The 24252-nt window shown below is 36.9% G+C and overlaps 1 protein-coding gene across 3 annotated transcripts in view; it reads right to left on the reverse strand.

The window, feature by feature from the left end:
* The window catches only part of LOC109343247 (two pore calcium channel protein 1), a 49285-nt gene that overhangs the window by 21302 nt on the left and 3731 nt on the right, over positions 1-24252 (reverse strand). The window contains exons 5-24 of one of the 3 annotated variants that reach the window (XM_019581460.1): positions 17359-17489; positions 16490-16550; positions 16187-16353; positions 15973-16078; positions 15693-15770; positions 14806-14867; positions 8628-8700; positions 8186-8251; positions 7937-8077; positions 7768-7825; positions 7077-7184; positions 6788-6851; positions 6375-6543; positions 6144-6208; positions 5816-5906; positions 3656-3742; positions 3240-3317; positions 2463-2500; positions 1875-1986; positions 213-595 (exon numbers count right to left, since the gene is read on the reverse strand). In XM_019581460.1, the coding sequence (XP_019437005.1) occupies positions 1893-1986; positions 2463-2500; positions 3240-3317; positions 3656-3742; positions 5816-5906; positions 6144-6208; positions 6375-6543; positions 6788-6851; positions 7077-7184; positions 7768-7825; positions 7937-8077; positions 8186-8251; positions 8628-8700; positions 14806-14867; positions 15693-15770; positions 15973-16078; positions 16187-16353; positions 16490-16550; positions 17359-17489 (1737 nt within the window). In that variant the 3' untranslated portion in view covers positions 213-595; positions 1875-1892. Of the gene's footprint in view, positions 1-212; positions 596-670; positions 696-1874; positions 1987-2462; positions 2501-3239; positions 3318-3655; positions 3743-5815; positions 5907-6143; positions 6209-6374; positions 6544-6787; positions 6852-7076; positions 7185-7767; positions 7826-7936; positions 8078-8185; positions 8252-8627; positions 8701-14805; positions 14868-15692; positions 15771-15972; positions 16079-16186; positions 16354-16489; positions 16551-17358; positions 17490-24252 lie in introns of those variants that run through there. The other 2 variants (XM_019581462.1, XM_019581461.1) reach the window with 2 other exon arrangements.

Raw genomic sequence — 24252 nt, forward strand, 5'->3', positions numbered from 1 at the left:
GTGAAGATCCATTTTAATCCCTCAAAAAATTTGAATGTGTTAATTGATCTGTCACATCGTTTGCGGCACAATAGTGATAGTACAACATCATCTGCATTCTGCAGTGTAGGGAGTGATGATGGTGCTATTTTGGTGATGGTTTGTGTCACGTTTGAGTCCATGAGTGATTCAAGGAGATAAGTTAATCTTGATACTATGAGATACATTTTTCTAAACTCTCACCATATGGTATTTTATTAGTTGTACTGGTAGTACAAATCAAATTTGGGAAGGATTAAAAGAATAAAGAAAAAGGTTGCAATTACAATACACAGACTAAATAAGACATCTATGCAGTGTGGTTGAAAATACAATCCTGCTACTTAATGATGTAATCCCATTTAGCACAAACTAATCAAAGCATTTATCATGTGCTGAAAAAGTTAGGCCTTCCTTTCCCTATAGTCAATCACAAAGCATAATAGCATGAGTCATACAGCACATGAAAATCTGCACAAACTTTACACAATAAGGTGGAATCCTTGTGTGAATTGTTAAACAATAAAAAATAAGGTTCGCCATGACATAAGATACTGCATTGGCACTGATCTACAACCTGAAATGATACAAGGAAGCTCAATGAGAGGACATGACTCTGGGCATAAAGAGACTTATGAGAACATCTTATGAAAATAGCTTATGACTTTTTCTATAAGCTGTTTTTAGCATGTTAAAAAACTGAATAAGAGGTTAGTTAAGTTGTTTAAGTCATTAAAATACAATTCTCTCAGATTGGTAGAGAACTGTGAATTGGTTCTTGCGTACCAATTTGTGGTTCTTTTGCGAATTGGTTCTCATAAGGGACGAACCTAATTTTTACCTACAGTTTAAGTTAAAGAAAGAATAAAGAAAATAAGAGTAATTGGTGATGTGCACTCAATTACATGAGTTACAACAAACAAGAAAGAATTTTATCTTGGTATATTTCTCGTATGGTGAAGCAATGTTGATTCAAACCTCCAAGAAGTAACATTAGAAACGGCTGTGCAAGGAGCTATACAAATCCTAGTGAGTATACCCCTAATGTACCAGTATTTAACAGGATAATATACCGCGTACTATGTACTCATACCTGTACGGCTGTACCGTACCAAAGAGAACTGCATATTAGGTGACTATGGTTTAAGTAAACATGCCCATAATTAGAAACAAAAGTGGGCATATAACTTGAGTGTATAGTCTATTGACTATTAATATCATCACAACTCTTTCCATGAGTGTAGTAGAGCAAGCATATGCATAACTAAGTTTTAAGTTTTCATTAGTAACCAAGGGGGGTTGCAATTTCCCCATCAAAATAACATCATGATTTTTCACTCTTTCGTCCCTCCTTTGTTTTACTTCTTACTTGATTTTCCCAAGTATGAAGAAAGCATGGTCAACTTTAGATCCCAGAAACATGATTACACCCACAAAGCTGCCCATGCTGTTAACCAATTTTAAATATTAGATAGGACCTGAAGCTGGTACCTTAGCGTTCTAGATGTGCAGCATGGTAACTTTCTTGTTTCACCTAAAAGCATATGTATTATATAAACTCTATGCTTGGTGCTATAATGTATTCCGGATTTCGAAACATGTTTGTAGCAGGAAATTTTATTCAAACAGAATTGAGAAAACACAAACCCAGAAAATATAGAATTACTATGAAGAGCCAAAACACAGAAACTGAGGATGAGGAACCCTCCTAAAATAGCTAAAACACAATATCCTATCAGCTAAACTAAATCGTTGTTGTTTTATTCAGTTGAAGGATAAAAAGCTAGGAAACAGTTATATTACTAGCAATGGAAAAATTGAAATCTATAGATATTTGTGAAGTTTCATTGTTTTACCTGGAAAATGATTTTATCTCAGTTTGGTGGATCGGAAGACTCAGTTTGACATAACTCAGCACTCAACATATGATGAAGAAGTGCATCAACCCTCTGGCTTCGTGTTTTTGTGCTGCAGCAAATCAAAAAGAGGCATAAAACCATTCATATGCTTTCAAAATAACAACTTAAGCTTTTAGGTTGAATTGGTTTTTTGGCATAATATCACAGCATGATTAAGTGGCCAGGAGTTCAATCATTACCATCTCATCCTCATAATTAAATTAAATTTCAGTTTAAGGTAAAGTGAGCATGTGTGACTTTGTCCACACTTGAATCCCAAAAGGCTCTAGGTGGCATGTTAGAGATATAAAACTGTTTATATGTCTTCACCGACCAAAGCCACTGTGGCTTTGTCCACACTTGAAGCCCAAAAGGCTCTTGCATGAGTTGGCATGTTAGAGATATAAACTTATTTATATGTCTTCACCGTACAACTAAAGCTTTTAGGATGAGTTGGTCTTTTGAAGATATAAAAGGAGCAAGTTTTCATCTGCCAGAAGAAACACAAAAGTTGACAACCACACTAATATTGCCTGCCATACATACCCGACAGACCGTCTCCGAAATTTATCTCCTTCAACTTCCTATATTGAGATATCAAATAAAAGGTTAGAATTTGAACATATTAAAGCTATAAATGTAAACTAGTCAACAACGTATGATGTACTAATGGCATTAAGAATTAAGAACAAACAAATGATGTTGAAATGAATGAGTTACGTTAATGAAAAAAATACCCTTGGAGAACCAAAAGTTGTAATGTGGATAACTTGTTTTAGAATCAAGCAATAAATTTCCAGGTACATGCCTCAAAAAGACTTGCAAGAGAAATATATTCAGGATCTGCTTTCAAGTCGGTGGTACCCATTTCTAGCAAAATTTAATAAAACTTCTTTCCACAAATCCACTGATAATGATCGTTGCATATAATGTAGGGTGTGATAATCACATTTATTCCGAAAAAAGTTGCACTTGAGTGCAGTTTGTTATCATGCAGCTTATAGAGAAGTCTGTGAGCATGTGTAAGTAACAACTCATATTTATCTGAAAATTGCAATCATACATAACTAACAATGATGATAAGTTCCCTAATTTACATGAATAGTGACTACTGATTTAAAACTCTCCTAGAATTAAGGAAAATACACTATGTGTACCGCTAATTGCATATGATATGAATCACTAAAAATCTGGTGCAACTGTTTAAAAAAATTAATTTCGAACCAAACTACATATCAATTCATTATGCACAAGTACACAGTTGTTTGACAACACAGCAAGTTATATTTCCTTATTCATAAGTGTTCACGATTAAATAAAAACCTTGTCTGGTTCATCACAAGTTTCTGCTGACTCAATATCAATTTCAGCAAAGAATGCCTCCAAGACAAAAGCAACAACCTGAAATACAGGGAAAAGTCATAACTAATTATGAAACATAATCAATTTATTAAGACAAGGCAAATTTGGGCATGGTATCAAAATTCACCCTATTTCATTCCCTTCTATTAGTCATGAAAGTATTAATTAACATGATTTCATATAACTCTGTTCTGTTATAAAAAAAATTAGAACTACTAATTGCAAGGTAAACTTGTAATTTTAAAGAATTAGTAGGTCTCCATGTCAGAATGAGAATCATTGTATGTTAGTAACTTCTCATTCCTGATATACATTTTGTATTCCACATTAGTGCCAATGGAACTATAAGGTATTACATAACCACAAGTACACCATACCAAATTCAAAAGCAGCAAAACTGTTATCAAGTAGAAGCTAATGAAGTATGCATAACTCCAAGCAGTCCCACTTAATTCCTTGTAGCTCTGAAATAGAAAACGAATAAACCTATAAGAACATATATAAGTTTGATTTGACAATAACAATAATAACGAAGTCTTTATCCCACTAGGTGGGGTCGGTCTATTTAATAAGTTTGATTTGACAATAACATACTTAAAGCTGAGAAGTGAGAATAGAGTATGGCTGAATTACTTTAGAGAAGTTGGCTTTCAGCACACTTAGTTATATACATAAATGGTACAATAAATAATTAAGTTGACTCCTCTAACACATTTTGCTTAAAGCACACAAATCTAAACCATTGAATATAATGAATGATTGAGATAGTTATACTCAATCACTGAATCTGAACAAGAATCTTGTCAAGATTTATTTACATTAGACTGTGAAGTGAAACTGCACTTTAGAGGAGCCTCTCCCATAGATATTTGATTATAAGAATCATATAAAATCTCCTAATTATTTACAGTATCCCCTAATTATGTACATGATCTCCTAATTAAGATATACTGTACAATAATAATACAGGAAACTCATAATAAAGAAAACTAAAGATTTTAATAATATTCATGAAACAAAAATAAAAGTTAAGATGACAACTAATTGCAATGACTAACTGATGTGAATAGACATCCTAAAATATGACATTAGTCACATGCAGCAAGAAATTTAGACAAGGGAAAATAGAGTTTCCCTAAGTTTTTCAAACAGCTACCTTGGTGTCTGCTTCAACCCATAAATAGGTTTATGAAGCTTAAACACCCCAGCTTCCTGTTTCTCCACTACAGGAACTGTGAATAGTTTAAATTTGATTAAAAATGTCCATAATTGCTCAAGTACTAGATCTGGTGCATGTACTTATTACTTTCTTTGGCATTGTCAAATTGGAAATGCTCACAACTTTGTTCCGTTACAAAGGGCTCGAGCTCCATATCCAGTATTTCATGCGTACTAAGGTAATTGTTGATTCGCTAATCTCAATAGGATCTCCATTATCTCAAGCAAAACACGTAACTGCTAACTGTTCCTAGAGAGATAGAAACGAAATCCAAACTTCTATTATTATAAAGATTATTATTACAAAGAGAGGGCAGCTGTATTTATAGAGCTCTAGCACAACTAACACAATTGGCTTATATTATAAACTAATCAGTAACATTATTCCCTAATACACAAATCCTAATTTAAGATTTAGATATCTTGGGTCAATCTTACAAGACGATGGGGAAATTGACAGAAATATGAACCATAGGATTCAAGCGGGTTGGATGAAATGGCGGAGTGCTTCAAGTGTCATATGTGATAAAAAAGTGCCACTCAAGCTTCAGGGGAAATTTTACCGCACAGATATAAGACCTGCAATATTATATGAGACTAAATGTTGGGCGATAAAATGGTCACAAGAGCATAGATTCCATGTAGCAAAGATGAGAATGTTGCGTTGAATGAGTGGACACATTAGACAAGATATGATTATAAATGAATGTATTAGGGAGAAAGTTGGAGTAGCTCGTATTGTAGAAAAGATGGTAGAATCACACCTTAAGTAATTTAGACATGTGTGGAGCAGACTGGTAGAAGCCCTCGTAAGGAGAGCATATCAAATAGAGGCTAGTCCAACACATAAGGAAGAGGGGACCAAGAAAAGCTATAGGCGAAATGATTAAAACAGACTTTAATGTTTTATCGATGAACATGATTTATGATAGAGCATTATGATGTTGTTCGATCCATTAGTCGACCCCACCTAATGGGATAAAGGTTTGGCTGTTGTTGTACACAAATACTAAATTAAAACCTTTGGAATAGAGCACAAAAAATTATCTGAGTAAAATGTAAATCATTGGGAGGAACTACTCATCCTGTTAGATTCTCAATTACTAACAAGTAGCCAAATTTACCACAAAAGTACAATAAAATATCCCTGAGTTCCAAACAACACGAATATAGCTGTCAGACAAATTGTTACTGGAACACACAAAAAGATTTCCATGAAAATAGTGATGAGCCTGCAGCAACTGCACAACTCATGACATCATTATGGACTATAAGATGACACTGAAAGTGACAAGGATTGGTGACAGCACTTTCCATACCTGCATCCATGCTTGCCAGTTCCCCATGACTAGCAAATTGAAAAGTGTCACCATTCCATTTGGATAATCATTGAAATTAAAAAGCAAATAGCTATTTTTTGTCAAGAAGAACACCGTTTACACCAGCAATAGTTTCAAGTCAGAAGCAACCTATAGATAATTTTGTTGATCAAATCCTACTGGCATCCCCGAGAAAAAAAGTCATGTTCAATAAAACAAATGGAATTATGAGTTAAAAATTGTGGGAGTGCTGTGAAGAAGAGATGTGTGGATCGAATCAACTACTACAAGCTAAAAGGAGATAGCTTTATCGATGAACAAAGGATACTCATTATCAGCAAGATCTGTTGCATCCAATTTGGGGTTTCCAGCATTAACCATTCCGCCAAACATCTACCAAGTTCAAAGATAAATTGAAAGTTAATGCATTGATAGTACCAATAATTAGAAAGAGAGAAGCATATCATTGCGATGGAAAGGGGAAAATGAACTCATAACTGGATTTGTTAATCTGTGTACGAATTAGATAATGATCAACAAAAACAACCATTTCATTCACCTGTACACCGAGTGAACAATAAATACACATGACACAAAATATGATCCCAAGGTATGGCATCAAACTTGGTATAAGAGTTAAGAAAGTTGCAACAAAGCCTCGATATTGCTTGACATGCATTAGAAGCCTTATCAACCTCAACATTCTTGCAAGAAGAAGGTAACGAATCCTGAAAAAAGGAAAGGAGAAGCAGTATGTAGTTGAATCTTCAATGAAATCCTACAGTGCCAATGACAAAATTCATTATTATTATTTTATAGAAAAAGAAATTCATTAAGGAAGAGGATTACAAGATAAGAGGGTAAGATTTTCTCCTCCAAAAAAACTACAGAGACATATAAATACAAGAACAGCCAGCAAGCTCCAAAAAAACACAATGGAATACATGAACATTCACAGCTGAAAGTCCATACCATTCTCCATTTGAAAAAAAAGTCTGTCCATCAGGCGAAGCAAAAGTTATAGTTTCTCCAATGACTGCAAAAATTTGACTGTCAGGCCGAGCACCAAAACACACCCTTAAAAACTGGGTTTTCTCACATAATATACAAGTTCAGGGTCTAAAAAAGAATGCAATTATTATGAACATATAACAGCATATTCTAGACACATCAGGGTCACTAATATTTCGCAAGAATAGAAATAAATTGCTTGAATTCAACCAGATAAGAAAAGAAAATACAGACAGTTGAAATTAATTACCGATTATCAACGTGATAATAAAATCAAAGCGATTTTGACCATCTCGCCAGTAGTTCTCAAATCCAAATGAATAAACCTTTAGAGCCATTTCTATTACGTATATCCACCCTGTAAAACAGAAGGGAATGTTCAACAGTTAGAGTGAAAGTACAGTTAAAATTTAACATTTTATCTGTTACAATGAAATAAAAAGCAACAAAGCAAAATAAAGAATCGGCTAACTCTTTAGCAGTTCTATGGAGTCTTACTGACAAACCACTAATGGTAGAGGGGGATGAAACATGCAGTTGAGTTACACAAACTCACATAATAAACTTTATTTAAAATGCACTCAAATAGGAATAGAGTTGAGCTACAATCATTTTCACATACAACCAAAATGTAAATATTAAAAGCCACTGTCATTTTTTATACAAGTAATGCAAAATATATTGAATTTTCTGGACCCTAAAATTATAACTTGTAATCTAAATATTTCATTGATATGATACAGTTACATATAAAAGATTAAAATGCCACTGCATAGAAAATAGTGAAGCAGAGAAACTTAGTCAAGAGAGCTTAATTGCTCCGTTGAAGCTGTCTCAAAATAAAAAATAAATCAAGTACCATTAACTCCTCCAAACCAAACACACACTGAAACATCAAGACCTAGCAAGGACATACATTTACAATGTATGGATGTCCTTACCAAAAACGAACTCAACCACTTGCCACACCTTTTGAGCAGAACTATTTTGTATATCAAGCTGCAATTGTGAATCAATACAAAATATCAACATGTGGATGTGACTTTAACATAAAATCAGAGTAAGCAAAAAAAATGGGAGTCTGTATTTATATTTTAAAACATGCTATACCGTTGTCTCAACAATAACAGCACCCAGATTCAGCAAGAGAATGAAGGACACTAGGTATCCAAACATGGGGCTCTTCACGAAGGCCTTCAATTTCTTTGAGGTAGGAGAATGGTAGAATGCTAAGTACTCAAAGTAAGATAGCTGTAACAAAACTGGAAAGTATTAAAGATGCTACAATGTTCATCTTCATTATTACATTACATTCGGATGAACTTCCAAATGTTTTGCATTTGGAATATTTGAACTTACACAATCCTCCTTCTGGAATTTTAAAGCAATGGCATTGCAAATATCAGCAAATTCATCCTTATTGATCTGAAAGTAAAAAGCCATTAATTTACATGAGAGATTATAGGCATAAACATTTTGTGTAAACATGCATTTGTACACATAAATATCACTGTCCATAAAACATAACCAAACAGGCATTTTACGAAAGAATTTATTAAGAGAGAGAGAATAGTGCAAATGTAAGAGGATAAGAAATCCTCAATAACATAAAGACGAAAACTAAATATAAGGACAAACAAAAATGAAGAACAAGAAACATGCAGCAAAGTCTACCAATAATCAGAGACACCCACAAAGAAGCTAGAAAATCTACTCGATCCCAATCCCAAATGGACACAAGACAACTGAAACCTGGTAAGGATTCTAGCACTCCGTTCCAACAAAATGCACCAAATATTACCTTCACATCATGAGTATCATCCAGCTCATCAAATATCAACTCGAATTCTTCCCTGGAGATATTTGGCAAAGTCCTAAAGAACAGATAGAAAGTTAGAAGCCTAAAGTGAAAGAAGAAAGATAAATATTTGCTTGTACTTTGTAGTGTAAAAAAATTATGTAATAGATTTACCCAAAAAATGCAATGCCATTTTAACAAAAGTATAAATCACAATGCTGAGTTAATAGCAACACTAGTAACAAATATACTGATAGATGGTATCTATACTAGTAAGAAAAAGATTGAAAGGAAATGTCCCTAAGCCAGAATCAGTGGAATTCTTGGCAGAACTCTACATTTTATTGAATTAAGAATGAAAGAAGAAGAATTACAAGATTGGAAGCATACAAGGATCCCTGGATCCCCTTTCCCCACCACTGATTCCTGAATCAGTTTGGTTGAGTTCCAAAATCTACCTCCCCTCCTAATTGTTATGCTATTAATAGCAGTTAGTTCCCTAACTGATTCTAACTACCCAATGGTAGAAAGGGAAAGTTGGTTATTCTATCCGAACTTTCCCCTTTCCCCTTTTATACACGTTTTTAATCATTGGCCTGGTATTAGCCTTATCAATACCCCCCTAAACATTCTAACTTGTCCTTAAGTAGGAAAATAGGAAATCTGTCTTATAGTGTAGCAGCCATTTCCCAAGAGCATTCATGATTAGGTAAATTCTGCCACTTGATCAGTACCTCTTCATTACCCCACTCATCTTCTCTTTTGTTTATGATCTTCTCTGGTTCCACTTCCAATTCTAATTCCTCATTCAGCATAGGTGGGAGGGGTTGAGGGTGTTGATCAGGTTTAAGAGCCTTCTTAAACAAGGATACATGGAAGACTGGATGGATTTTTGAGTCCAGAGGTAGCTCCAAGTGATAAGCCACAGACCCTACTCTTTTAACTACTTTGTAAGGTCCATAATATCTTGGGCCCAACTTAGCATAAGGTCTAACAGCTAAAGATTTCATCTTGTATGGTTGCAGCTTGAGGAAAACTCAATCTTCCACCTCAAATACTACCAATCTTTTATGCTTATCAGCATATTGCTTCATCAAATTCTGACTCAGTATATAGCTTGTTGACTTCTTCCACCTTAGAAGGGATAGTTCCAGCCTTCAACAATATAGGAGGTTCTCTCCCATACAAGGCCCTGAAAGGGGTCATCCCAACTGAACTATTGTAGCTTGAATTAAACCAAAATTCAGCCCAATGCAACCAATCTGCCCATTGCCTGAGCTTAGGCCCTGCAAAACACCTCAAGTAGATCTCCAAACACCTGTTAGTCACCTCAGTTTGACCATCAATCTGAGGATGGTAGGATGTGCTTAATTTTAATTGAGTTACTGCCATTTTAGAAAGCTCCTTCCAAAATTGGCTTAAGAACAAGGGATCCCTATCAGAGACAATAGTGTTAGGGAACCCATGCAACTTCACCCCCTCTCTTACAAACAGAGCAGACACCTCCTTTGCTAAATAAGGATGTCCCAAAGCAAAAAAATGAGCATATTTGGTTAACCTATCCACCACCACATATGCAGTATCTTTACCCTTCACCCTAGGGAGTCCTCCTATGAAATCCATAGAGATGTCCATCCACACCTGTAGAGGAATAGGTAAAGGTTGAAGCAATTCAGCAGGGGCTAAGGTGGAGTACTTATTCCTCTGGCAAGTATTACAACTCTCCACAAACTCCTTGACATCCTTCCTCATACCCTCTCAAAACAAGAAACTAGAGATCTTCTTGTATGTTCTGAAATACCCTGAGTGCCCACCAGTAGGAGTTTCATGACATTCTTGATCTCAAATCAAAGGGGCCCTATTTGAAGTCTAAGATATCACCAACCTATCTTTATAGTACAACACCCCCTTCTTGATCTCAAATCCTGGATGAGCAGTAGGAGAAATAAGTAGATCCTGCATTATTTTCCTCCACTTAGGATCTCTCTGAACCTCTTGAACCCAATTGTTCACCTCTTCATGATTCACTATAGAGATAGTTGAATACATAAGCCTCCTAGATAGAGCATCTGCTGCAAAATTCTCACTACCTGGCTTATATTGAATTTCAAAGTCCAAGCCTACCAATTTGATAGCCCATTTGAACTGCTCATCAGTGAACAATTTCTGATCAGTCAAGAACTTTAAACTCTTTTGGTCAGTTCTAATAATGAAATGTCTCCCTAGCAGATAATGCCTCCACTTCTAAATAGCTTGAACTAGAGCCATGATCTCCCTTTCATACACTGATTTCTATTGAGCCTTCACTGATAACCCCTTGCTCCAAAAAGCTAGAGGTCTGCCCTCTTGCATCAGGACAGCCCATAGGCCCATACTAGAAGCATCAGTTTCTACTACAAATTGCTTATTGAAATTGGGGACAACCAACATGGGAATCTCCATCAAAGCAGCCTTCAACCCCTCAAAAGCAGTGGTGGTATATTTAGTTCAAAGGAATGAGTCCTTCCTAAGAAGATCAGTGAGAGACTTGACTAACTTGCCATAATTCTGAACAAATCTTCTGTAGTATCCTGTGAGCCCTAAGAATCCCCTCAAACCCTTAATATTGACTAGTTGAGGCCAAGTCTTCACAACCTCTATCTTAGAAGTGTCAGCAGCCACCCCTCCTTCAGAAATAATATGGCCTAGATACTCAATGCTACTTTGACCAAAACAAAATTTCTTCATATTGGCTTTGGGGCTATTAGATCCCAACACAACTAGAATTTCTCCTAGATGTTGGACATGAGCTTCTAGATCAGGGCTATATACAAGTATATCATCAAAGAAAATTAGGGTAAATTTTCTGAGGTGGGGTTTTAGGACCTCATTCATAAGAGATTGGAAGGTTGAGGGTGCATTAGTCAACCCAAAAGGCATGACCAAGAACTCATAATGGCCTTCATGGGTTCTGAAAGCAGTTTTGCCTATATCCTCTTATTTCATCCTTATCTGGTGATACCCTAACTTTAAATCAAGCTTAGAAAACATCCTTCCTTCTCCTAATTCATCCAACAAGTCTTCAATGAGTGGAATAGGGAATTTATTTGGAATGGTAATTCTGTTGAGAGCTCTATAATCCACACAAAATCTCCACCCCCCATCCTTTTTTCTTTGCCAATATGATTGGGCTAGAATAAGGGCTTATGCTAGGCCTAATTACTCCAGCTTCCAACATCTCTGCCACTAGCCTTTCAATCTCAAATTTCTGATAATAGGGACACCTGTAGGGTCTGAGATTAGGTATTTCAGCTCCTTCCTTCAAATGTATAGCATGGTCATACTGTCTAGCAGGAGGAAGTCCCTGCAAATCCTGAAAAATTCCCTCATATTGCTGCAACACCCCTTCTAGTTCTATAGGAACCCTCATCTGAGTCTCAACCTCCCCAGAAACACCATACTGCAGAAGTAAACTCTCTCATTCCCTCAACAACACTTGCATAAAGGTCCCTAAAGATAATTCTGTCTTGGTCAAAGCAGGATCTCCCATAATGCTTACTAAGGAATCACCCTTCCTCAGAGTCAACTTCATTCTACTAAAATCTGCTCTAACCTCACCAAAACTGGCCAACCATTCTAACCCCAATACCACATCCACCCCTCTTAAAGCAAAAAGATAGAAATCTTGAATTACCTCAATCTGTGGTAGACATAACAAGATTTGAGAGCACCTTCCCTTGAAAGCTATTTGGTGACCATCACCTACCTCCACCATATAAGCTTTAGTATCCTCCACCTTCAGCTGCAATTGATTAACCACTAGAATCCCACAGAGATTATCCTTTATCTTCCAAGACTTAGTAGTTGTGAGTCCCTTCATGGAATACAGAGAAAGTTGTAGGGAATCAGAGTGCTCCACCACCTTTGCTTCCACCTCCCCTTCTCCTTCAACCTCCTCTTCATCAGCCATCAACAACATGCTCAACTGTTTGAATTTGCACCTATGCTCCCTAGAGAAAGGGTTCATCACACCTAAAACGGAGGCCCTTCTCTCTCTTTTCCTTCATCTCAGCATTAGTCAATCTCTTGAACTCCCCCATAGCTTTAGAATTATTAGCTTATTGATAGGTCTTGGAAGGTGCAGCCACACTTCCTATGGAGGATGCATCTCTTCTACTACTATGGGTCGAAGAAGGTTCCACAGTAACCACCCTGTTGAAAGAATTGGACCTACTTGACCCAGAAGACCTTGAGAATTCCCAAGGAGGCCTTCTACTCACCACCAAGTTCTTTTGTTCTATAAGGATGGCTTCCTGCATCACCTCTGGTAAGGTTTTAAGTTCATACAACCTTACTTCTGCCCTGAGCTCCTCCTTGAGACCATTCAGGAACACCCCTTTCACAAAGTCTTGGTTGAGTCCCCTCAAGGCTCCTGCATACTTCTCAAAATCCTCCACATAAGCCTCTATCCCTCCCTCCTGCTTCAAGGATAGAAGTAACTCAAAAGGGTTTTGAGCCATAGAAGGTTGAAATCTCCTTACCACTGCTAATTTAAACCCTTCCCAGGTAGGTTTTGGGTTGCAACCCTCCCACCACTGATACCAACTCAAGGCTTTTCCCTCTAGAGCAACCAGAGTGGCCCTCATTCTTTCCTCCTCAGAAATGGATCTAAGAGAGAAGTACCTCTCTAACTTCTGCACCCAACCATATGCATCCTCTCCCAAGAAAATGGGAATTTCCAATTTCCTCCATCTATCTTGACTATGGCCCAACTTGTGACTATCCACCTCATCATTTTCACTGCCTTCTTCCACTGCATTCTCAATAGGATTCACTTCTAGCTTGGTGGCTATAGCAGCCAATAGTTCTTCAGTCTTCGCGATACGAGCTTTACTCAGCTCCATTCTCATTCGCATTTCTTCCCGGTCTTGGCGGAATTCCTCCCTTTCTTGTACTCCACTATCATTTTCTCTAGCCATGCTTCTTGTAGAGACCATGCGACAAAACCCTTATCCATGGCGACGTGATTTCTTCCCACAGGCACCAGAATGGTGCTTTGATACCAGTGATAGACACTGGTATCTATACTAGTAAGAAAAGGATTGAAAGGAAATAACCCTAAGCCATAATCAGTGGAATTCTTGACAGGGCTCTAGATTTTATTGAATTAAGAATGAAAGAAGAAGAATTACAAGATTGGAAGTATACAAGGATCCCTAGATCCCCTTTCCCCACCACTGATTCCTGAATCAGTTTAGTTTAGTTCCAAAATCTACCTCCCCTCCTAATTGTTATGCTATTAATAGCATTTAGTTCCCTAACTGATTCTAACTACCCAAGGGTAGAAAGGGAAATTTGGTTCTTCTATCCAAACTTTCCTCTTTCCCCTTTTATACACGTTTTTAATCATTGGCCTGGTATTAGCCTTACCATATACCATAAGCAAAAAAGAAGTGGTTTATTGAGCACCAGTGTAAATTTTATGACCAATACTATGAAATTGCAACTAGATGCAATACATCATCATTTAGGCAGAGCAGCCTCTTTTTCTAACAAAAGAAGTTTTCTGTCTTACCTCATTATTCAGTGACTAATGGTAAGTGTTTTTGCATGTGTTTGTTTGGAGAGAGGGAACAAAGGGAGAGATATATGACATAACACTAACGTATAACCCAATAAACTATGGAATTTCTCTTGCTTCAATAGTGTTAGACACTTAGACTTGCTTGAAAGGAGGGTTCCATGATAGTGCAGGAGCCTTTTGCATTTAATGGAAAGACAGCCTGCTAGTTTTCAGCCATAGAACTCAGATAAGATTGCTTCCAGTAACTTACACTGGTTGCTAACAGAACTATTTAATATTCCTAATTGCCTTCGAAGCCTTGACGCCAAGTTTCCCCATCTCGGCAAACTCATAAGCAATTTATGTTTTTTAAGTTTTGATGACATATTTCAACTAAGACCATGACATTCTGAAAAACCCTCCATACATGTATTTTCAAATTTCAAGTGAAAAATGAGCAAAACATATGTAAGGGAGATCAAGAAAAAATGGAAAAGATATCCATAAAACAGATTCATTACTCTATTCTAGAAAATTATAAATTAAATTTCACAAATACCGCAATCATTATCAGCATGCAACAAACTAATAATATGGTAAATCTGGCAGCACAATTAACATAAGGGTATAAGGTAATACCTGTACTTGTTTAGCTCCTCAAAGAGCCTAATGCATTGATCTTTGTTAAGATATCTAACATTCTGTGATCTCAAAGCAGAATCTCAAACAGCTTTAGAATCAATACTAACAACTTGCATTCAGTCACAAAAGAAACCCATAGGAATAAAGAGATATAGTTACAATTTCAAAACAAAAGACCAGATTAAGACAACTAAATGATCAGAATAGAAATTAACTGTTTGTTTAGAGCAATGTTAAATATTGACATTGCTTTAGTAGTGGAGTTCTGAACTCCTGATTAATACTATATCTTGAGCACTATAAGCATGGAATCATATATAATTTTGAAAGTAGAGATAATCAGATGATAGCAGCAAGAGCATCTAAACATCATTTCAGTAAACTGTGTTCGCACAATAACAGCTGTCAGCTAGGGAGATTACACCAAACTCCCTTGGGTTGGCTTAATTACTGTTGTCACCCCTCTTGTTTCAAATGTTACAGACCTCGGTTTAATTTCAGTCATCACTCTTCAAGGGTAACATAAACCTCAATGGTTGGTATAATATTTCAAATAAGAGGAGTGTCAGGGTTTATTAAGCAAAAATTAAAGAGAGATTGGTGCAATTACCCCAAAACAATTTCTTGGCCTTTTCTGGTGATTGTATTCGTTATTAATATTATCTTGTCTAGTGTGTGTCCAACGCAACATTCTCATCTATTCTAAAACAGTGAAGAATAGTAGAAGAAAACACCAAGGGAAAAAAGGAAGAAAAACATAATTTTCATAATCATATAAATTACACAACAAAATAAAAAATAAAATGAAAATATAGTTGTTTGACATCTGCAGGGCAGCTTTATCTGATAGTAGACCAATAAACTAAAACATGGTTCGTACTTACATTTGTATCTAAGAAATCAAAAGATTTCTCCAACATGGTTCTTCTCATACGATCCGTCTCAGAAACTTGTTTTACAAGCTACAACACAAGAATATTTAAGCACTATTATAATATGTTTTACCATCCTTCCTACAGTATATATGATATACAACCAAAATTCTTTTACTGTATCTCAAGTTACATAACTAAAGTAGAAGAGATAAATAACCATTCAATACTTTTAAGTTGCAACCGTAGCATCAGGTTTATATAAAGAGAAGCAATGGTCCGGAAAATTTACCTCACTCTTGAAACTGTCATAAACAACGGCAAGGACCAAGTTTGTAACAAAGTAAACCCCCAAAAGCACAAAGAGAATGAAAAATAGGCAATACCACCGTGAAGCCCTTACAAATCCAACAAAAATGGTGAGCATTGATTGCCGATAATATTTCAAAATGAAAGGACAAGGTCATCTAGCCAAGAAGAGTCAAATATGAAATTCAAAGTCTTACTTGTAGGCAGGAACCCAAACATCTGGATTATTGGACGTGGTAAATAAAATAAATATCTGATACAGTGTAGTACCATAGGAAGTGAATACTGTTTTCCCTTGTATTGTATCTTCAAACATCACATAAGCCAACCAACTTGCAAAAAGAAGAAACAGAAGCCCCAAAGCCTGTAATTCATTAGAATTAAACATCACAGAATATCAAGTATCCTATAGATTTTGCATATAAAATGACAAACATTGTTGAAAAAGTTGGAAACAGGAAAAACAAAGAGCAAGGACCAACATATGAAAGTGAACTAACCAAGACGTTTAAGTATGTGCCAAGCATTCCAGCCAAGATAATGACAGTTTCCCGTAACCCCCTGACATCAAATTTAGAGTTGGAGTATCTCAAAAATAAGATATACAGGAATTTTCTTTTGGCTGAATATTACAATGTATATATGAAAAATGAAGCATGATAATTGATAAGTAACATCAAGTCATAAATTATTAAACATTAGTGTTATGTATCAAATAGAGGGTGAGTTTGGTGCAACGGTAAGGTTCTTGTTTAGCGACCATGAGTTCACGGGTTCAATTCGTGGAAATAGCCTCTCCGTTTATGGGGGTAAGGTTGTGTACATCTACCCTCCTCAAACCTACTAAGTAGAAGCCTCATACACTGGGCCGCCCTTGTATTATGAACCAAATCAACCAAAAGCTTAAGCTGACACCTCAGATGAAAGCCCTTAAGGCTTGAAGTAGAGCCGACAAAATGGGCTAGCCCTCAATAGGGCGATGGTTGTCTCATGAATTCATTTGGTATATAGTAGTTTCTCTAGCTTCTTTGTGGTGATTTGCTCATGACCTTTTTAGAGGGGTGTCTTTCATAGATCTGCAGAGAGATCGGTGTGCTTTGTTGCATACTTGCATGTTTCCTATTCTTAGTTTTGTTCCTACTTGTTTTTTCAGTTGCCACTTATTTCATTGTTGAGGATTTCTTATCCCCTTGCTTTTGTACTTTTTTCTTCTCTCAATAAATTATTCTTTTATCAAATAATAATAACAAAAACTTCTAGATTTGAAGCAGCACAACGATGATTGTAAAATTTTCAAGCACAATTCAAAAGGCATAATCTGCAATTTACTCCAAAGTAAAAAGAAAATTAGAGGTTGATAAATCAATACCTAACATTCAGAACAAAAAGAACAACCCTGATATAAGGTGCAATTCTGAAAGGTAGAGAATCAAAAGCCAAAGGAGACGAATACAGCGCATAAACCAGCATATCAGCAACGAGAACTAATAGACAAAAGACCTGGAAATACCAACAAATTAATTTGTTAGTAGAAACAGTATATATGTACTGAGGATTTTAAAAATCAGAGCATATGAAATTAAAATGATTTTGCCTTCCTCTATGCCAGTCAACACTCATCTTCTCCAATATTAATGCTCACACGCAAATCAGTATTTAATGCAAGAAAAATTTGTATCATATAGCAAACAGGGGAATGATGCATGCATTGCAATAATACCAGCAGCTCATACTTGTTAGTTTTTACTCATTATGGCATAGTTGTTGTCTTCACTTTTGTAGAGAAGAGAGACTTACTGAAAACTGTCTCAATTAAACAGTGGTAGCTAGAACATATAGAGGTGATGTAATAAGCACATTATAATTATAGTCTAATTACCATAGTTAAATAATTTCCTTAGCATGTATAATGAATCTAAACACTATTTACATAGTTTTCAACACCCTATCAAGCAGGATCATATGCGCCAAAAGTGATACAAATATAGCTTGTCCAAGGACCTCTCAAAGGCTTTGAAAACATCTATCAGTTGATCAATTTTGATTTGTCAAAGTTAGTAGTAATGCCTCCAAATAGAATCATCCCTCTAATAAAGTGACAATTTATTGTTGAAAATATATACTTAATCCATGAACTTTATGCACTTTGTTAATTAGTGTTCATGTATTTTCTAGGTTCATGTATTTTCTAGGTTCATGGTATTTTTCTTATGCACGAATCAATAGATTCCAGTTCCGCTCGTTTGCAGCTGAGAGACATGGTGGAAAGCTATGATAGTAATTGGTCAAACATAACATATCCTCAAATGGCCCTGCCATTATGCGAAGAAGACATATTGATGCTGAATAATTTAATAATATAAAAGGAAATTACAAGAAAAATAAAAATAGAGACTAGGTGGTTATTACAATTCCCACTTTCTAACAATATCATATCATTGATCCATTTCATAGAGATTCGACAAGGTTTTGTGTTGCCTATTGACTGCCTAAAACAACTTTCACCTTTTATCTAGTTTATCCTGCTACATATACCATCAAGCACACGTATTTTCCAGCAATATGATATTTATATTTAGGTGATTAGGGTAGTATCTAGAATTTACTAACATTGGGGCTCTAGATCAACTAGAACTTCACATAAGTTTTTGCCAAGTAAGAACCAACTTGTCCCAAAAGCTTAAATTGTTAGGTGAAAAGCACATGAATGATTTTATATAATATGTTTGAGATAAAACAAGGTCTCAAATCAGTGGGCATGGAACATTGTTACCTAGCATGTGGTAGGGGTACATGGTTTGTCACGTTTTACATTATTTTTATGAGACTTTTTTAAGATGAACCCGCTACATGATCCTGGTATGGTAATTTGATATGCGGTACACATGGTGAAGGAGAGAATCTGATAATTATGGGATGGAGAAATTAAAGAGAATATAAGCTTGGGCAGTGTTATTAAAAGCCGGCCAGGGTATTGGGTAGGGTTGGCAATAAACCGAACCAACTCGGTTCGAAACTCGATTCGTTATTTAGCTCAATAAACTTGGTTCATGAACCAAATAAGCTAAAAATTGAGCTCGTTAAATAAACGAGTCGAACTTGAGTTTGATATAGTTCGACTCGTTAGGTTCATGAGTTGGCTCGATATATATATAAACTAACTTTTATGTTTATTATGATGTATACATTATTTTTTATATTTATTGCTATTATATATATAAACAAGATTATATTTACATATATATAACATTTTGCAATATTTTTCAAATTTTATTTAATTATTTGATTGTCCAAATGAATCATTCAAACTGAACAGTTCGCGAACTTTAACCGAGCCGAACTCGAACTAAAAAATAACTCGTAAGGAACTCGAGTTGAGTTTCAAGCTGAGTCAATCCTTATCGAGCTGAACTGAGCTGAAATTTGGTTCGACTCGTTTTCAGCCATAGTATTGGGCCATTGGGTCACTAGTTGATCCACAGGCCAGTTAAACTATGTATATTTATATTTTATATATTTTAAACTGAAAATTTATCAAATATATTCAAAAGTTTGGGGATTAATAAAGCAACAAGACTGGTAGGCTAGCAGCTTCAACACCCAACACTTGTAGCTTTTTCAAATTAAAATCTTAGTCGCAATGCACAATTGAAGACGAGCTACTACAAAACCAACACTGGTTAACACTAGTTGAAGAGAATCTGGATCTGGTTCTAGCAGTTTGTAGTGGTTCATTGCATTTTCAACCAAATAACTCGACCGAAGTGGTCACTTGACCAGCTCACCGGTTTTCCGGTAGAACAGGCCGGTCACCTAACCGGTTTCCGGTTCAATCAGAAGTTCGCACCGGTTTGGATAACAATGAGCTTGGGTTCTATAGGTAAAAAATGCCAGTGAAGCCAAAGCATTTTGGACAAACTTGCATCTCAAGTGGAAAGCTCATGGAAGATTAAGCAGCATCCTCCCACACTGAAGGACTTCTGCGGGCCCATACATAAATATCAACATAACATCCAACATGGTCCCTCGTGCAAGAACCCTTTGGACTTGGGGTACATGGATAATGCACCAATCCGCCTACCTTGAATAATGAGGCGACAAGGATTGAACTTTGTACCACTTGGTCATAAAGGCTATGATACCAAGTCGGGAATTGATAGAGGAGCAAGACCACCCATTACAAAGGTGTATGTGAGAAGGAACAAGAAGTTGCAGTAGTTAGTTTGCAAGTTACTTTTAGTTTTACTTTTACTAGTAAGTTACTTTTAGTTACTTTGTAATTAAGAGGATAAATAAGAAAAGGGAAGGATGGATAGGAGAGGGGGTAATCCTTAGAAAGGAAGTGACCGAATTGGAGCAATTCAGTTACTAGGGGATTGGTTCTCTTCTACTCTTATATTCTAACTTTTCCTACAATCAAATTGAATATAGATTCTGCAGACTTTAAATCCAATTGGATTGAATCCTTAGTTCTATTCTTCCTATCTCATTTCTACTTCTAGTTTCTGGATATCAGTGTTAACACTGGTATCAGAGCACCAAGATCCTTGGTGCCCGTGACAAACTCATTCACGAAGCTGCGTATGGTATCAACTCGGACAATGGCAAGAAATGCGGAGGAATGGGCACAGGAAAGAGAGGAATGGCGTCGTGAGAGAGAAGAGCAGCGAATACGGTTCGAATTGCATGAAGCTAAGATGAAAAGATTAGAAGAAGATTTGGCACAACTTACCACTAGGCCTCGGTTTCAACTCTCAACCGACGACGGTAGTGGAAGTGGTGGAGAACATGTGGCAAGGGAAGATTGGAGCAAAGATAAATGGAGGAAATTGGAAATTCCAATTTTTTCTGGTGATGATGCCTATGGTTGGACGAACAAATTGGAAAGATATTTTATGTTGAAAGGAGTTGATAATGGGGAGAAATTACAAGCTACGTTGATGGCTCTGGAAGGGAAGGCCCTTAGTTGGTATCAATGGTGGAGTAGGTGTAATCTCCAACCAACGTGGGAAGGTTTCAAGTTGGCAATCATCCGAAGGTTCCAACCTTCAATGGTTCAGAATCCTTTTGAACAACTTTTAGCCTTAAAACAGCAAGGGACCGTATTGGAATATATTGAAGATTTTGAGAAGTATGTTGGAGCGTTGAAGGAGATAGACCCAGAATTTGTGAAGGGTATCTTCCTCAATGGGTTAAAAGAAGAGTTGAGGGCGGAGGTTAGACTGTATGAACATCCTACTTTATCGGAAGTGATTCAGAAGGCTATTATGATAGAAGAGAAGAATTTGATTTGGAGCAAGAAGCCCAATTCTGGTTATTACTCAAGATCAGTGAGTTCCAATAGGAATCCTGGGTTTAGTAAATCGGTGACAGTGGAATCCAAGCCATGGGAAGAGAAAAGAACTGCTCAGGTTACCGTGGGCAGTGGAACAAGCAGTGTGAGCAGTGTGCAGACTCTAGAAAGCAACAAATCCTGAAGGGGGGGATTTAAGCATCTCAGTGTCGCGGAAATGAGGGAGAAAAGGGAGAAAGGGCTTTGTTTCAGATGTGATGAGCCCTATAGCCGTGAGCATAGATGTAAGAATGGTCAATTCCGAATGATAGTGATGGAGGAAGAAGATACAGGGGAAGGGTTGAATGAAGATGAAATGGCAAAATTAAATTTAAAATCTCTCCAATTATCTTTGTGTACTATGGCTGGATTCACAACTAACAAATCGTGGAAAGTAGCAGGAGAAATGGAAGGCAAGGATGTGGTAATCTTGATAGATTGTGGGGCTTCCCACAATTTTATCTCTTCTGAACTTGTGGGAAAATGGCAGCTTAAAGTGCAAGATACTGCTGCCTATACGGTGGAGGTTGGAGATGGGCATAAAATTCAATGTAGAGGGAAATGTGCTGAAATGAAGGTGTTGATGCAAGGACTTGAAATAGTTCAGAATTTTTACTTATTTGGGCTCAAGGGTGTAGACCTGGTTTTAGGGCTGGAATGGTTAGCAGAATTGGGGGAGGTCAAGGCTGACTTTGGTAAGTTGGAATTAACCGTGAAGAAGGGAAATGTGATGCATAAGATCAAGGGAGATCCTTCTCTCCATAGAACACAACTATCCTTGAAGGCATTTATGCAGGTTTTAAAGGAAGAAGGGGAAGGATTCATGTTGCAGTGTATGGAAGGTACAGAATCTGAGAAGATAATAGAGATTCCCAAGGCTATTTCAGAAGTGATGAACCAGTTTGCAGAAGTTTTTAAGAGTATTCAAGGTCTTCCACCTCAAAGAACTCATGATCATGCAATCCATCTCAAGGAAGGGGCTGAAATTCCCAACATAAGGCCTTACAAATATCCTCACTATCAAAAGAATGAGATTGAAAAGTTAGTGCTGGAAATGCTGCAAGGAGGGGTCATTCGACCTAGTGTAAGTCCTTACTCTAGTCCTGTAATTTTGGTTAAGAAGAAAGATGGTGGGTGGAGATTTTGTGTTGATTATAGGGCCCTCAACAAGATCACTATTCCTAATAAATTTCCAATCCCTATTATAGAAGAGTTATTGGATGAATTGGGAGGGGCAAAAAATTTTTCCAAGCTAGATCTTAAATCCGGTTATCACCAAATAAGAATGAAAGAGCAAGACATTGAGAAAACTGCTTTTAGGACACACGAAGGTCATTATGAATTTGTGGTGATGCCCTTTGGATTGACAAATGCACCCTCTACTTTTCAAGCCTTGATGAATGAAGTCCTTAAGCCCTTTTTGAGGAAATTTGCACTAGTGTTTTTTGACGATATATTGGTATTTAGCCCTACTTTGGAGGATCATTGTGAACACCTCAAGCAAGTTTTACAGGTGCTGCAACTAAATGCTCTTAAGGCTAATCCGAAGAAGTGCACTTTCGGTCAAAACAGATTGGAGTACTTGGGACATATTGTATCATCCGAGGGAGTTGAAGCTGATCCAGCAAAGGTTGCAGCCATGTGTTCTTGGCCTATTCCCAAGGATGTCAGAGGGTTGAGAGGCTTCTTAGGCCTCATGGGTTACTATAGGAAGTTCGTGAGGGATTATGGGAAGAAGGCAAAACCCCTCACGGATTTATTAAAAAAAGAAGGGTTCAAATGGACTGAACAGGCTACTCAATCTTTTGAGATTCTCAAGGCTGCTATGATTGATCTTCCTAAACTAGCTGTACTAGACTTCTCCAAAGTCTTTGTCATTGAGACGGATGCCTCTAGTAAAGGATTAGGAGCTGTTCTTATGCAAGAAGGAAAGCCCCTAGCGTATTGGAGTCAAGGATTATCTATGAAAGCGCAACAAAAATCAGTTTATGAGAGGGAATTGATGGCTTTAATACAAGCGGTGCAGCGATGGAGACACTATCTATTGGGAAGGCATTTCATAGTCAAAACTGATCAAAGAAGTCTTAAGTTTCTCAATGATCAGAGATTATTTTCTGCGGAACAATTTAAGTGGGTCGTGAAGCTCATTGGGATGGATTTTGAAGTACAGTTCAAACCAGGAAAGCTAAATTGTGTGGCAGATGCTTTGTCCAGAAAAGGGATGTATGCTATATCTTTGATAGACAAGGCTGATATAGAAGGATGGACACAAGAAGTGAAACAAGATCCACGGTAGCAGAAGATGATACAAGACCTCATCATTAAACATGATTCACATTCCGGGTTTGCTTATAAGAATGGGATATTGTTGCATGAAGGTCGATTGGTTTTAGCAAAAGATTCTAACAGAATTCCTCTCATCTTGAGAGAATGTCATGAGTCTCCTATTGGAGGACATTCAGGGTATTTCAGAACCTACAAAAGAGTGACAAGTTGTGTCTATTGGATTGGGATGAAGGGTGACATTAAACGGTTTGTGGAGGAATGTGAAGTATGTCAAAGGTACAAGCATTCTACTCTCACACCAGGGGGATTGTTGCAACCACTACCTATACCTACTCAGGTCTGGATGGAAGTCTCTATGGATTTTATTGGTGGACTACCGAGGAGCAGAGGTAAAGACACCATATTCGTGGTAGTGGACAGATTGTCCAAATATGCCCACTTTTATGCACTCAGCCACCCCTTCTCTGCCAAAGATGTCGCTCAATTGTTTGTCAATGAGGTAGTGAAATTGCATGGATTCCCTGCAGCTATTATTTCCGACCGAGATCCCATTTTCCTAAGTAATTTTTGGAAAGAATTATTTAGAGTGGCAGGAACACAATTGAAATTAAGTACTTCTTACCACCCTCAAACGGATGGGCAGAC

The sequence above is a fragment of the Lupinus angustifolius genome, chromosome LG03 (assembly GCF_001865875.1).
Source record: "Lupinus angustifolius cultivar Tanjil chromosome LG03, LupAngTanjil_v1.0, whole genome shotgun sequence".
Lineage (NCBI taxonomy): Eukaryota > Viridiplantae > Streptophyta > Magnoliopsida > Fabales > Fabaceae > Lupinus > Lupinus angustifolius.